Source organism: Moschus berezovskii, chromosome 19, assembly GCF_049115385.1.
Source record: "Moschus berezovskii isolate FMDL1 chromosome 19, NW_MosBer_1.0, whole genome shotgun sequence".
Classification (NCBI taxonomy): Eukaryota; Metazoa; Chordata; class Mammalia; order Artiodactyla; family Moschidae; genus Moschus; species Moschus berezovskii.
This window is the reverse complement of record NC_142478.1, coordinates 58352731-58366799: the sequence shown is the minus strand read 5'-3', so window position 1 is coordinate 58366799 and position 14069 is coordinate 58352731. Positions and strand designations below refer to the sequence as shown.

Here is a 14069-nt window from a genome sequence, read left to right as displayed (position 1 = left end):
GGATATGTTAAGGCCTTTTTTGTACCCCATGAACAACAACTCTTCTGGGAGTTTTATCGGAAATGGTTTTATGTCTGACTGGTCTGTTTCTACCCACCCACCTACCTCTCCCCATTTTGGTACAGATGCTGGAGGGTGGGAAGGGTACAGAGTGAATTAAATTTTGAGTCTTGTTCAGCTAGCACAAGGATAGCTTACAGTCATGTGCTGCAGAAACACTAGGCTAATGTGCAAGTGTTGCCAGTTTTCTGTTTAAATATTCACTTTTCTTTTTTACAGTACAAGCCCACCACCAACAGCAGTTGTAAGGCTGCCCTGGAGGAACCGAAAGGCCAAATTCCCTCCTCCCTTCTACTGCTTCTACCAACTGGAAGCACAGAAAACTAGAATTTCATTATTTTGTTTTGAAAAAATATATGTTGATTTCTTGTAACATCCAATAGGAATGCTAACAGTTCACTTGCAGTGGAAGATATTTGGACCGAGTAGAGGCATTTAGGAACTTGTGGGCTGTTCCATAATTCCATATGCTGTTTCCAAGTCCCGCAAGTACCCCAGCTCTGCTTGCTGAAACTGGAAGTTATTTATTTTTTAATGACCCTTGAAAGTCATGAACACATCAGCTAGCAAAAGAAGTAACAAGAGTGATTCTTGCTGCTATTACCGCTAAAAAAAAAAAAAAATCAAGACTTGGAACGCCCTTTTACTAAACTTGACAAAGGTTCAGTAAATTCTTATCGTCAAACTGACGGATTATTATTTATAAATCAAGTTTGATGAAGTAATCACTGTCTGCAGTGGTTCAACTTTTAAGTTAAGGGAAAAACTTTTACTTTGTAGATAATATAAAATAAAAACTTAAAAAAAATTAAAAAATAAAAAAAGTTTTAAAAACTGATACCAAGTTAATGTGTGTTTGTATGAGCTATTTCCATTATAGGATACTGAGTATCAGGGCAGGAGGGCTGACTGCTTTCTTAATACCCTTGAAGGTTAGCTGTCAAATGATTTTTCTTCTTCACCTTTAGTTCTGGTTCAAGGTATCTCTAGAAAAAAGACAAGACTGAGAGATGTTCTCTGTGGTGGCTAGAGGTCTGCTTCAGAAGGAGGAAGGCTGGCCAAAGTTGGGCAGCACCGAAGGTCCACATCCTCAGCCTGACCTTGATCCTGTAAGCTTCCTTTTTAATATCTCCAGAACCCAGATAAGTCAGAGGTTGTCCTGATTCAGGCATCTGTGTTTTACCAGTAGGGGGCAGGAGACACACACTCAAATTGTAATAAAGGAATCCAGAGGGCTGAAAGGATGCAGCAATGTACAAAATAAACCCTAAGCATTTGTTAGGGGTCTTGGTTTTGTGGGAGGAGGACAAACTGGAAAGATAACTGTTTTTCAGAGATTATAGTCATAATAGAACCTTTAAATACTGCAGTTAAATAATCAAGATTCCAAAACCTTTGTTTTAATTCACATGTAGCAATTTGTACATTATAGCAAAATTTGTATTCTTCAAGAATAAGTTACTTATACAGTACATAAACAATACATAAAAATTTGCCAAATAGACCTTCTGCCTATAATATTACAAGATGAATCCATTCTCTGTGTTGTCATTACAGTGTGCTGTTTATTCCAGCTAAACACTGGGTGTCAGATGTATCCTTGTTAAGAGGCAGTGGATAATAAACTATCAAGTCCCTCTAGCTTGTGGGAGATGTTAGCACTCACATGATACTTGTGATAACAGACTTAGCCCTAAATAACAGCATGAAGGAATCTCAGGCAACCCTTAGGGAAGAGTTCAAGGCCTTGAGTTTAGGTTAAGAAACTGTTATGTGAAAATAGTGTTCTCTGGCTTAAGATTTTAACAATTGCTATTCCTTTTTCCTACACGGTCCAGAAATGATCAAAGGCAGAAGATTTATACCAGATAAAGCCATATGGATTGCTGGTCTAAAATTCAAGGCAGGTTAGTTGACTTAATTCTTTGGTGCTGGTGACTGTTAGTTTGTAAAAGTTAATTAAAGTCAGGTAAAGGAAGTGATGGTGCTGGGATCAGTCAGGCCATTCTTGTCATCTGTCATTAGAGATAACCAAAGGGCTGGTGATACTCAGTGTCCGTTTGGCACTTAGAGCCTGGCTCTCAGCAGAGGCTGCCGGCTTGGCCTCTTGCCGACAGCAGTGGTCACATTGGGGCTGGAAAGAGGGTGGTGGAATGCGCTCTGACTGCGGTGGGCTGGCTACAGCTATCAGGGTTGCTGCCTCACTGCCTGTGAGGGCATCAGGCCCTGGGCCCCACTGCTCCCCCTTTCTCCAGCTCGACCTGCTCTAGCAGAAAGAAAAGGCATTGGCTTAGTGTCACTTCTTCCTAGGCCACAAGGGGCCTTTTGGTTGGAATGTATTTGAACAGTCCGGGTAACTCAGACACATTTAGTCAAGAAATGTTTTTCTTGAGCATTTTACACTGAAGCTGTCTGGAGGTGAGTGACTATGTCACAGAGTCTGAGCTTGTACTTTGCAGCCAATAAGTCAGAGCTGCAAGCTTGCTGGGCCTGGCTAGCCTCTTGGCACTACCTGAGACTTACATGTTGAGAGGCTGTTAGGAAGTGAGTGCCCCAGGCTTGTAGATGTCATATCTCTACGTTTACCCTCCTGGTCTGCTGTGCTTTGCTTAGCATTCATTACTCAGTAATGCTTGATGTGTAGAAAATGTGGCCCTTAGAAATGGCCACAACCACAACCATAGATCAGGGATATGCATTACCATCTGTGAAACCACCCAGGAGTGTTAGTTTTATATAGATTTTTTGAGGGACCTTAGTTCCCTAACAAGAGATTGAACTCATGCGCCTGGCAATGGAAGTCCGGAGTCCTAACCACTGGACTGCCAGGAGTGTTGGTTTTAAAAGTAGTGAAGCGAGGTGGCTGCTTACCTCCCTGCCCCTCCTAAAGTCTGACCTCCTGGAGTACAGAGAATGGCTGGAACAGACACACCCCTCACCCCAGATAAGGCAGGCAGTAGTTAGTCTAGGCCAAGGTTTAATTTTAGCCTTTGATTGATATATCTGTAAATGTTAAGCTGTGCTAATAAAACTCCCAGTTTCCTAGAAGCCACTTGGGTGAGCCTGGCAGCTATACTGAATGGCTCTGCTGGCACCAGAAGCAGCTGACTCTACTGGGTCACTGCCTCCCTTGTTTCTGAGCCTCTGCATGAAAGTTGTGGGAGGAGCTAGCCTCCTATGAATTGTGTCACTTGTGAAAGGCAAGTACAGATGGAGATTCGACTGCAGGACCTCTGGGGATGGTGGAGGTTATGGGTGCCTGTGTATCTATGCACACATAGTCTTCATCAGATGAAGCAGTGGTCACTGCTGGAACAGAACACTGATTGTGGGCTATTAAAGGAGTTTCTCATTAGCTGTGGCACCAGATTCCTAGCTTCCATTTTGGCTCAAGAATGAGCCTAAAACCTTGTGGAATAATTTAATAAGCTTTTAGATGCTTGGAGGCTCTGAGCCAGCTCTGTTGGTGAAAGATTTACTAGAAAGGGCCCAGCAGCAGCCCTTTTTTTTCCTTGCCCCTCCCTCACCCCAGTTTAACTCTCACCATAAAGCTACTGTAAACCAGAATTCAGTTTTTTATTCATAAGGCACCAGGGTGGAACTGTTCCTGGTCACCCTCCTTTTTCAGTAATTGCTTGGAATTTCCTTGAAAGAGTGACACACTTCACTTCTCTACATTTAGGAAGGACAGTATCTCCTCAGCAACAGGTGACTGTCCTGAGAATGTAACAGACAAGGAAGGCAGGCATACTGGCTTGAACCAGGAACTGGTCAGTAGGTTTGCATAGCTGTCTCTGACTATAAAAATTGCGTGGGTATTAGTTCAAACAGTGCAATGAAATAAGCAATGGTTTAATTCTGAAACCTGAATTCTTTGAAAAATTAATCTGAGGTAAAAAATGTTTAAATTTTGACCTTTAGCTTGTCTATCTGCCAGAAGTTTGTCCTAAAGCTGAGAGTCGAAGCAGGATAGGTGTGGTCACCTGTTGCTTGGGTACAGCAGACCTACCACATGGACTGAAGCTACAGTGGGAAAAACCACAGGAGAATCCAGGGCTTGTTAGTGTTTTGGGCTTCCTGATGGGCCCCCTGTCCAAGTAGAAAGTCTGTCAGCTGGGACAGACAGCGTCAGTGAAAAAGAGAACAAGTTTCCACTGCCAACTCCGGCCCTCCCCTTCCCCCAGCCACCTCTTAAGAGTGATGGGGCCTGGTCCTAGGGACCTAGGGACATCCGTGAACAAGAACTACGTCTGTAAACAATAAGGAGAAAGCCAGGTAAGAATGGAACTTATAGGAGGCCCTTTAACAGGCCTAATAGAAGGGTCACATCCAAACTGGAATGAGCAGTTAAAGTGTCCCTTGAATCTCTCTCTGAAAGGAAGGAAAGAAAGTTACATTCACAAGTTCACATCTCTGCTTGGTTGTGCTCCTGCGGGCAGCATGAGACCCATCAGAGAGGCGTGTATTGATTGTCTATGGCCCGTAGGCGGCTCCGGGAGGAGGAGTCCATTTCATAGTCTGAGTCCCGGGCTCGACTGGCGGGCTCTGACTCCAGGTGCCGCAGGCTGTTGGCCAGTTCTTCGGGCGAAGGCACCAGGTGGAAGATCTGCTCTGGGGGAGAGGATCGGCCTGGAAGACCCTCTGGGCCAAGCCCCCGTGGACAGCCAGAAGCGCTAAGGTGGGGAAGGCCCAGCTCTGAATCCCAGCGAGAGAGGGAGAAAGGGAACAGAACAGTGTTGGAGGAACCTGGGGGACAAGTGACCGAGAGAGAGACCACACTGTCAGCCTTATCAGGGCGGAGGCAGGTGCTGGAAGGACACAGCAGGAGGTCTCGGTCCCCACCCCCTTTATCTAGGGGCATCAGGGTCACACCTGGTGGCTGGGAGACGACGACCACGTAGCTGGACAGCCGGACGTCACAGGCAGCCCCGCACTCGAGCGGGATGGGCGAGCGCTGGAAGTGGTGGAGCATGTCCACAACCGAGGGGAAGTGGAGGTGCTGCACTCGGCACTGGCCCCGCTCGGTCAGCGACAGGCGCAGGTGCTACAGGAGAGGAAGAAAGGTAGGCACAGGCCCCAGTCCCCCGGGGCCTTTACCCTGCCCAGGGTGCAGCCCCAGCCGCCTTGCCCGTACCTTGGCTATGCCCTGGAAGTTGAATGTGAGCACGTACTCCCCGCGCCGTGTCTCGCTCTGCCGCACCAGGAACACTCCGTGAGCATCAGAACCTTGCAGCTGGACCAGCTGAGCCGCCTTCACCCGGGAGATGGGACCATGGAACCAGGGGTAGCAGGACAGGAAGTGATCTGTTTTCTGGCAGGCTGGATCCAGCAGCGCCCCAGGAGAAGCACCTGGTAGAGGAGGAGATGGGTGATGGTGACCCTCTGGGTGCCTTATGCCCTGGGCTGGGTCCCGATGTCCTGGAGGACAGAGGCCCTGACCCCTCACCTTGGTTCAAGGAATCTGTGCTTCCCCTTGGAGAGTCAGCCGTGCCAGGTTCTGTGGCTGAGGGAAAGTGTGGCTCTGGGTCTGTGGTCTCGAGTCTGCAAGAGAAGATGAGGGTTAAGGATTGGGTAGCTCAGGAGTAGCAGGAAAAGCTGTCTCAAGATGGAGCCCTTGGGTCTCACCCTTGGCCTGTGCATGCCCGGAGCTCGGCCATCCATGAATTCAGCTGCTGTTCATCCCCCACCTCAAAGATGATGTCTGTCCGGTCCTTCACCTGGCAGGAAGGAAGGGACAGCTGTGTGCAATTCCTGAGGTCTGTGTCTGTTCCGCACATGTGTGGAAAGCTGCCACTCACCTTTAGCACAAAGGTGTACAGGTTGTCAGGCATCTCAAGACGTGTGCATCGCCGGATCTCCTGGATATTGGAGCAGGCTGCTTGTAGCTTAGACTTTGAACTCTAGGAGACCAATGCAGACATTCAGGGCCTGTCCTTGATGGCCCTTCACCCACCCAGGCCTCTGCTCTTTTCTGCAGTCTCCCCAGGGGCCTAGCTTGCTCCGTGGGGACGCTGATCCTGGAGTAGGTTCTAGCATTCTTCCCAGCAGAAGCCTGCAGGGGAGCCTCTGCCTGTAACCACAGACACTGTCTCCCCCACCCAGACACAGACACTGAGCTCCCCAGCACCCAGTGGGGCCTGAGGGCCGGTCTCTGCTTCACCTTGACCTGTGGACATTCCAGCTCGGACCCATTTGTTGGCTGACACCTGTTTCTCTTCCCACTGGTCAAGCAAAACTCCCCAACCCATTCTTCTGGCCGATCACAATCACTGCTGATCACCTAATCACAGCAAACCCAGAGAGGGAAGGTGAAGGGTATCCCAACCCAAGTTCCCTCTATGGTGCTGGCTGACTGTGCTGAGGGCCCCAGGCCTTTCACATTGCCTTTAGCTCCTCTCTTCCCCTCCACTGGCTCCCCACCAGGAGGAACCTCTCCCAGCCCAACAGCAGCCCAGGAAGCAGATATTATCACATCTTGGAGACAGTAATTTGCCTGAGGAAGCAGAGATCAGATTGTGAACCCCCATTCAAAGGATACACCTGACTACTCTGTTCTGCCTCCAAGTCTCAGGACAAGGAGGCGCGGGTGAGGTGGCATGGTGGGAGTTGGCAGAGTAGCTTAGCTATGGGCTCCTGGGGCTCTTTTGCCAATGTGCCCAAAGGAACACAGCCTGGCATGGCTGGCCCCAGTTACAGCCAACCAGAAAAATGCAGGCCCCAGAAGTCTCCCGTGACATTCAACACACATGGGGTTCAGAGTGGGTGGGAGATGACCCCCTACTCTTTAGTCATCAAAAGGGTCCTAACTGAACCTGGCTGACCCTACAGATGTCTGTTCCCAGGGCCCAGGAGCTCTCATCACTTTCTCAGAAGGGAGAGCACCCCTCCACTTCCTCCTGTGATAAAATGGCTAAAATTGTTTCCTGATAGTCATGACATGATCAGTGGTGGCTTTCAGCAGAGGCCTGAGGAAGATGTGGGGAAGGGGCAGCCAAGACCCAACTGTGCCCTCCCTGCTTCAGCAGCTACTTTAAGAAGAGACAGTGAGGTGCACCTGAAAATACCGCAACCCCCACCAAACCAGGGCTTCCCTGGTGGCTCAGGTGGTAGAGAACCCACTTGCCACTGCAGGAGATGCAAGAGACCTCGGGTTTGAACTCTGGGTTGGGAAGATCCCCTGGAGAAGGAAATGGCAACCTGCTCCAATATTCTTGCCTGGGAAATTCCATGGACAGGGGAGACTAGTGGGCTACATACAGTCCATGAGGTCACAAAGAGTTGGACACAACTAGTTATGCGTGTGCACACACCATCAAGCCAGTACCGGGTGAGGAGGAGGAAACAAGAGGCAGGAACAAAGGTGAGTTGTAGGCACAGCGGCTTTGGCGGATCCAGCCTGTGCCCAGACGGGTATGTCTTGGACAGGGGCTGGTTTTTTGAAAGGTGGTGCCAGAGTCAATCCCAAAGCCATACACTCAACTGAGCTTCAGATACACAGGTGCCAGGGTTCTGGCAGAAGGATGGTGAGTGCAAGACTGGACAACCTGTTAGGAGAGAGGCTCTTCCTGGTCCAGGCCCACACCCAGCAGGTCTTGGAGCTGCCAGTCCAAGCACAGCAGTCTGGGGAGGAGAACTGTGGGAACGCACTCTGAGAAGCTGCACAACTAGTAAATCCCACCCTAAGTGACCACCAGCCAGGGCGTTGTCGCCCTTCCAGTTCCTCTTGTATGTCCCCTACCACCCAGTTCCTCAGCCAGGGAGCCCCACCCAGCTCCCGCATGGACACTGGACATGCCAGAGCACAGGGAAGCAGGGCCCCCATGCCCCCAGCAGCGCTCTCAGCCAGCCAGCCTCTCCACGTCTTATTTCCTGGCTACAGAATAGGTTAGTACAGAGGGCTCCTTCCTGCTCCTGCATGTGCGGTTGGCCCTGCCTGGCTCTGGATCCACAGGATCACTGGGAGGAAGTACACCAGGCCAAGAAGGGAATGGGCCGTAGACGTCTCCTTTTCAGTTCCACCATGGGCCCTGCCCCCAGCGTGAGTGCCAAGATTAACTGGCAGGGCCATGGGTTTCACTCTGAATGTGGGGCCCTCAGTGCCAGCTCCACCCCCAGCAGCTGAGCAACTGCTGACCCGACAGGCAGTGGTGAAGAGAGGATTCCCCGTCCTCAGCCATGGCCAACCCTGGCTGCACTGCACAGGCAATGGTGAAACTTGGCCCAGTTCCCCTTCACCTGCTGGCTGAGCCCAACATGCATTCTTTGGTCCCTTCTCTGCGGCCCAGAGTCATACAACTCTAGAGGCTGAGCCAAGGGCTGAACCCAGCTCACCCAGTGTCCACCTACCTACCGTGCTGCCTGGTGGGGTTGGGGGAGGCCAGGGGCTCCGCCCAGATTGGAGGAGCAATTTCTCCCATGGCAGGAGTGGGGTGGGGGGTAAGAGGCATTTGGGCCTCAAATCTGGCTGGAGGGAATGAGAGCCGTGACTGGAAACAGGTCTGGCCTCTCTGGAGGCCTTGCTTTCCCCTCAGCTTGCTGCCACTCTCTGCACTTGGGCGCGCCCAGCCATCCAGAGTGCTCCAGGGCGCCTGCCTGCACCCTGCTGTGCCCCATCCACGTACACACTCAGAATGACCCCAGCAGGGACAAAGTACACATAGTATCACCCAGCTTCTGCTCTAGAAGGGAACAGATAACCCAATGGGCAGGACAGGGTAGGGGCCAGGACGCATGGGTGGGGAGGCAGTGAGCTTCCCAGGCACCAAGAGGTCCTGGGCCAAGGCCCTGAGGTAGGAAGGTACACAGGCATACATGCCCTGTGGGGGTCCCCGCGGGGCTGAAGTAGTCAATTTGAATGAGGTGGGGCTGTGGAGGTGGGCAGCTGCCTATGTGGGTCTAACACTCACATTAAATACTCGGGCAGAAGCCAGCCAGCCAGTTGGGCCAGACCCAGCTCTTAACCCGTCTCTTCCATGGGAAATGGGGGGGCAGGGGTGGAGACAACATCCAAACAGTAAAGAGCCTGCCACAGGGGACCCCAGGGTGTGGGCATGCCGGACCCTCACAGTGGCTTTATTCCACCCACTCTAGGGGTCTGTATTCTTCCAGGGAAAGCCTTCAGGCGAGATCCACACCAGCCCCTTAGCAGTCTTCTCTCTCCCGGGGCTTTAGGACCCTCACTCCTCCCCTGTAAAGAGCAACCGTGGGACAGGAGGTAGGACTCGATATACAGCTGAAGGTCAGGGTTGAAGCCCCATTCCTCTGCCACAGCACTCAACGCCCTCAAGTTAGCAGCCCCATGGCCTGGAGCCAAAATGAGACAAGCCCCAGATCCACCACCTATATGTGGGATCTTGGGCATGGCAGTGACTGCAGCCTCAGTGTCCTCTCTGGTAATATGCGGACAGTAAGCAAGATCCCACTGACCTCCAGGTGGAGGACAGTGGGTCTTTGCTGGGGGCTTGAAAACAAACAGAGGAAATTCTAGATCCATTCAGAAAACTAAGATCATGGCATCTGGTCCCATCACTTCATGGCAAATAAATGGGAAAACAATGGAAACAGTGACAGACTTTATTTTCTTGGGCTCCAAAATCACTGCATATGGTGACTGCAGCCATGAAATTAAAAGATGCTTGCTCCTTGGAAGGAAAGTTACAACCAACACAGAAAGCATATTAAAAAGCAGAGACATTACTTTGCCAACAAAGGTCCGTCTAGTTAAGGCTATGGTTTTTCCAATAGTCACATATGGATGTGAGAGTTGGACCATAAAGAAGCCTGAGCACCGAAGAATTAATGCTTTTGAACTGTGGTGTTGGAGAAGACTCTTGAGAGTCCCTTGGACTGCAAGGAGATCCAACCAGTCCATCCTAAAGGAAATCAGTCCTGAATATTCATTGGAAGAACAGATGCTGAAGCTGAAATGCCAATACTTTGGCCACCTGATGCGAGGAACTGACTCATTTGAAAAAACCCTGATGCTGGGAAGGATTGAAGGCAGGAGAAGGGGACGACAGAACATGAGATGGTTGGGTGGCATCACCAACTCAATGGACATGAGTTTGAGTAAACTCTGGGAGTTGGTGATGGACAGGGAGGCCTGGCGTGCTGTGGTTCATGGGGTTGCAAAGTCGGACACAACTGAGCAACTGAACTTAAGTCATGCATAACTGAGTTCCCCCTCCTCAGGCAAGAGCCCAGAATGGATGCTGCTTGGACCAATGGATGAACAAATGGATGAAACATCATTCTGAGAAAGGTTTAATCACCTCTTATTGTATCCAAACAGCCTTAAAAAAAAAAAAAAGAGAAAATGTCCTGTCTCGGATTCCAGGGATACCCAGAATGGAAATGCAGACAACCACTAGCACACAGACCTGAGTTTCACTTGCCAAAGATTTGCATCTGAGCTTCCTAACAGCCAGTACAAAGAGGTATTCTCCAAGGAAAGGCAGCCACTTATGCAGGGATCCCATGCGCAGCAGCCATTAAAGGCTCTGAGAAGAGCTGGAGCAGAGGAACCTGAACCCATGTGTTCCCCACCCAGTGGCCACCAAGTGTCCAGCTCAGAAACGCCTGGGGGGTCTGCACAACCACTGCAAGCAACCTTCCCATCCTGGGTTTTTGGAATTAGACGTTCCTGGCCTTCAGTCCCAACTCTGTCTCACCCTCCATGGACAAGTGACTTGCCTCTCCTGGCCTCAGTCTCCACTTTTGTAAAGTGGGCTAACGGTGCCCCTCTACCCTCCAAGAAAATGTGGCGGTACCATGTGTGTGGGCAATGCAGGAGTGGGGGGAGGATATGGGAAGGTCCCAGGGGATGTCACAGGGCAGGGATGAGCACAGGGCCTTGGGAGGTCAGTCTTAGGAATACCTGGTCTGCTCAGAAGCAAACCGCTTTCCTAAGGAAACTTGCAGCTTTCATGGCTGTCCGTGTCGTGTCACACACACAGTCTGTGAGCCCAAGGCAGCCTCCCTGCTCCCTTCCCATCTTGTGCCTTCCACGGGGCACAGTCACTGGCTTTAAATGTTTGCTGAGTGCTCTCCAGAGTAGAGAAGGGGGAGGAAAGAGACACTGGAGGCCAAGAGTATGGCAGGAGCCAACAGCCAGGGACCAATAAGTGCAGCCATATCCACACGACGGCAGGGGAGTTGGCTGTGGTGAGAAACAGTACTAACAGGCCCCCTCACTCCACCCTTAATGAGCACCTCCTGTGTGCCAAGCACTGGTGGCCTGGTCTGTCCATCCAGGACACTTTGGAACTGCTGAATTCACGGGTCTGCACCATTTCCAGAAATTGCAAATATTGCAGAAAAGAGCATTGTCTTGAGGAATGGAGGTACCAGGACCAAGGAAATAGGAAGGTCACCGCTCCAGGGTGGAGGCAACCCTGACATCATCTTCCGTGATCCTCTGAGAGCATCCTGCTCTGAGCCACCTGTCTTGTTGGAGGAACATGGTGGGTGCCTCCCCTGACGCCCCCCCAGGAGCCCATGCATGGCTGGTGTTTTATTCCACACCTCACAAATGAGCAGCCAAGGCTAACAGAGCCTCCTACATTACAGCCGGTGGGCCTGGATCCTTTGGAGGTCAGCCTGGGATCCGTGTTTACCCTGGGCGCATCTGAAACACACAAGCCTTTTTAGGGGGAAGGCTGGGCAAGGAGCCACACCGTCTCCCCAGGCAGAAGAGATGGGGAGGGCAGGGAACACAGCCCGCATCAAAGAACACAGTGCTGGACCCTGGAGGCAAGGGCTTGAGAACCAACTGGCCTGGATTCCAGTCCTAAGCAGCTTGTAGTGGGGTGGGGGAGAGGGCTCTGGATTCCAGTCGTAAGGAGCTCCTGGGAGCAAAGCACGGACGCTCACAAGGAGCCCCACTAAGGTGAGGCATCAAGAATCTTGAACCCTGAGAGACGGGTGGCATGAAAACTGCGTTGCTGTCCAACAGTCCTGTTAGCGCTCCTCCCGGACACATCCGGAATCCAGCGACTTCTCGTCCCCCTCCTCTGCTCAAGAACTCTTGTGGGGGCTTCCCTGGTGGTCAGTGGCTAACTTTCTGCACTCCCAATGCAGAGGTCCCAGGTTCAATCCCTGGTCTAGGAACTAGGTCCCACATGGCTGCAACCAAGTATCTCACATGCTGGCAGTGAAGACCATTGCTGTTACTACACTGGACACTGCCTGCCTGCATAAATAGAAACATTTTTTAAAAGGGTTCCCTGTTGCTCCAGGACTGGGATTCCATGCTTCCAGTGCAGGGGGCCTGGATGTGATTCCTGGTCAGGGAACTAGAGCCCATATGCTGCGACTAAGACCCAGTGCAGTTAAATATATTTTTTTAGAAAAACTTGTGGGCCCCACCTTCCTGGGCCTCACCATGGCCCAAGATACTGCCGGGCCTTGATCCTATTACCTCCTTAACCTCATCTACCTGCACTCTTTCTCACCCTGTTCAGCCACACAGGCCTCCACTCTGCCTTCAGTGTACCAAGCACGCTCCCACCTCGGGGCCTTGCGCCTGCTGTTCTCTCCGTCTGAAGGGCAGTTTGCCTGCATCTTTACAGATCTGGCTCTTCTTGGACACAGGTCTCCGCTCAAGGATTGCTGCCTCGGGAAGGCCTTCTGTGACCACTGAATCCAGACACACACAGTCACCGTCCCAGAACCCCCTTATTTCACTTCCTCCATTGCCTTATCCACCTGTGAAATGTGCTCTGGGGGACCTGGTCTTGTCACATCCCCAGGATTGAGTACAGGGCTGGGAGGTTGTAGATGCTTGACTTTAGTCCTCAACAAATATTCCTCACAGGCCCCTTGTCTGCCAGGTATCATGTGTGCTGGGATCAGTAGGCACAGGATATGGTCCCCCAACGCAGACCGCCCCACCCTCTGAAGGACTCCAGGGGAATGACAGGGACTCAGTGAGGCAAGGATGGGGGACACAGGTTGGGCCTCCAGGGCCTTGAGCCAGCTCAGGGAGAGCCCTGGCTGAGAGGGAGGCCCTGGACGCCTCACGGAGCACCGGGCAAGCCGATGACACTGAGGGAGGAATGGGAGCCCTGACAGGCAAAATTCAGGTGTGCCCAGCCATGGAGAGCAGCCAAGTGGAGCTGGGGCTCAACTTGTATATGTAGTCCCCGAGCCCACAGCACCGCTGCCAACCAGCTCACACACCGCCAGGCCTGATCCAAACCGCTGGTCTCAGGAGAGAAAACCTCCTCTCCTTCAGGGAGCCTTCTCAGATCGCTACGTTGTGGTCAGTGCAACTCCTGTGCCTCTCCCGCGGCATAGGGCTTATCAGGCCAGGCCATAATTTCCTGATGGTGCCGCTGCCCCCACCATCTGACTGGGAGCTCCTCTGGGGGTGGGGACAGGGCACCAAGCCTTGTTTCCAGCTGGGGCCCAGCACCAGGTCCAGCCTGGAGGAGGTCCTAAGAGAGTCTGTCAGATCAGTGGGTGAGGGTGGATGCTTGGGGCCCCAGCCCTCAGATGTCTGGGAAGCAGAGGCAGATGTGGAGGTGTGGTGAGTTATCTCACCCCCTTGTTCTCCTGCTCCCTTGAGGGCAAACAAGTCAATGAGCTCAACAAATGTTTAGCTGAACTACAGGGCGCAGGTCACTTCCTTCCTCTGCCCCCAACCGGGGGGACACACACACACACACACACCCCCTTTGAATGCTTGCTTCAGCCACTTTTTCTCCATGTGACCCTGAGCAAATCACTTCTCTGTGCTTTTGTTTCCTCATCTGTAAAATGGAGATGGTGATGGGGCACACATCCAGGACTTCTGTGTGTGCAACCTGTCAGTTGCCTGGAGTACACAGGAGTCTCCCAGGTCTCCTTGGTCTGGCCCTGTTGTCTCAAACTTCCGTCTCCCCATAAGGGAGCAGGAAAGGGATGGGAGATGCTTCTATAAAAGCCACAAAGATCAAGTCGGCTTCCCCATTCTGGCAAGTGAGAGCCCACCAGTGCCAGAGATAGAGCTTCTCCCAAGCCGGCACTGA

At 51.7% G+C, this 14069-nt stretch overlaps 2 protein-coding genes across 13 annotated transcripts in view; one reads left to right on the top strand and one right to left on the bottom strand.

Annotated features, from left to right (window-relative positions):
* ATXN2 (ataxin 2) overlaps positions 1–898 on the top strand; it is a 98585-nt gene extending 97687 nt beyond the window's left edge. For all 6 annotated transcript variants that reach the window (XM_088828181.1, XM_055405097.2, XM_055405096.2 and 3 more), the window contains one exon: positions 280–898. In XM_088828181.1, the coding sequence (XP_088684307.1) occupies positions 280–308 (29 nt within the window). In that variant the 3' untranslated portion in view covers positions 309–898. The remainder of the gene's footprint in view (positions 1–279) is intronic.
* SH2B3 (SH2B adaptor protein 3) overlaps positions 1–14069 on the bottom strand; it is a 41492-nt gene that overhangs the window by 2938 nt on the left and 24485 nt on the right. The window contains exons 3-8 of one of the 7 annotated variants that reach the window (XM_088828195.1): positions 5859–5960; positions 5686–5798; positions 5507–5601; positions 5195–5409; positions 4933–5104; positions 1439–4806 (exon numbers count right to left, since the gene is read on the bottom strand). In XM_088828195.1, the coding sequence (XP_088684321.1) occupies positions 4511–4806; positions 4933–5104; positions 5195–5409; positions 5507–5601; positions 5686–5798; positions 5859–5960 (993 nt within the window). In that variant the 3' untranslated portion in view covers positions 1439–4510. Of the gene's footprint in view, positions 1–1438; positions 5105–5194; positions 5410–5506; positions 5602–5685; positions 5961–14069 lie in introns of those variants that run through there. The other 6 variants (XM_088828196.1, XM_055405103.2, XM_088828197.1 and 3 more) reach the window with 6 other exon arrangements.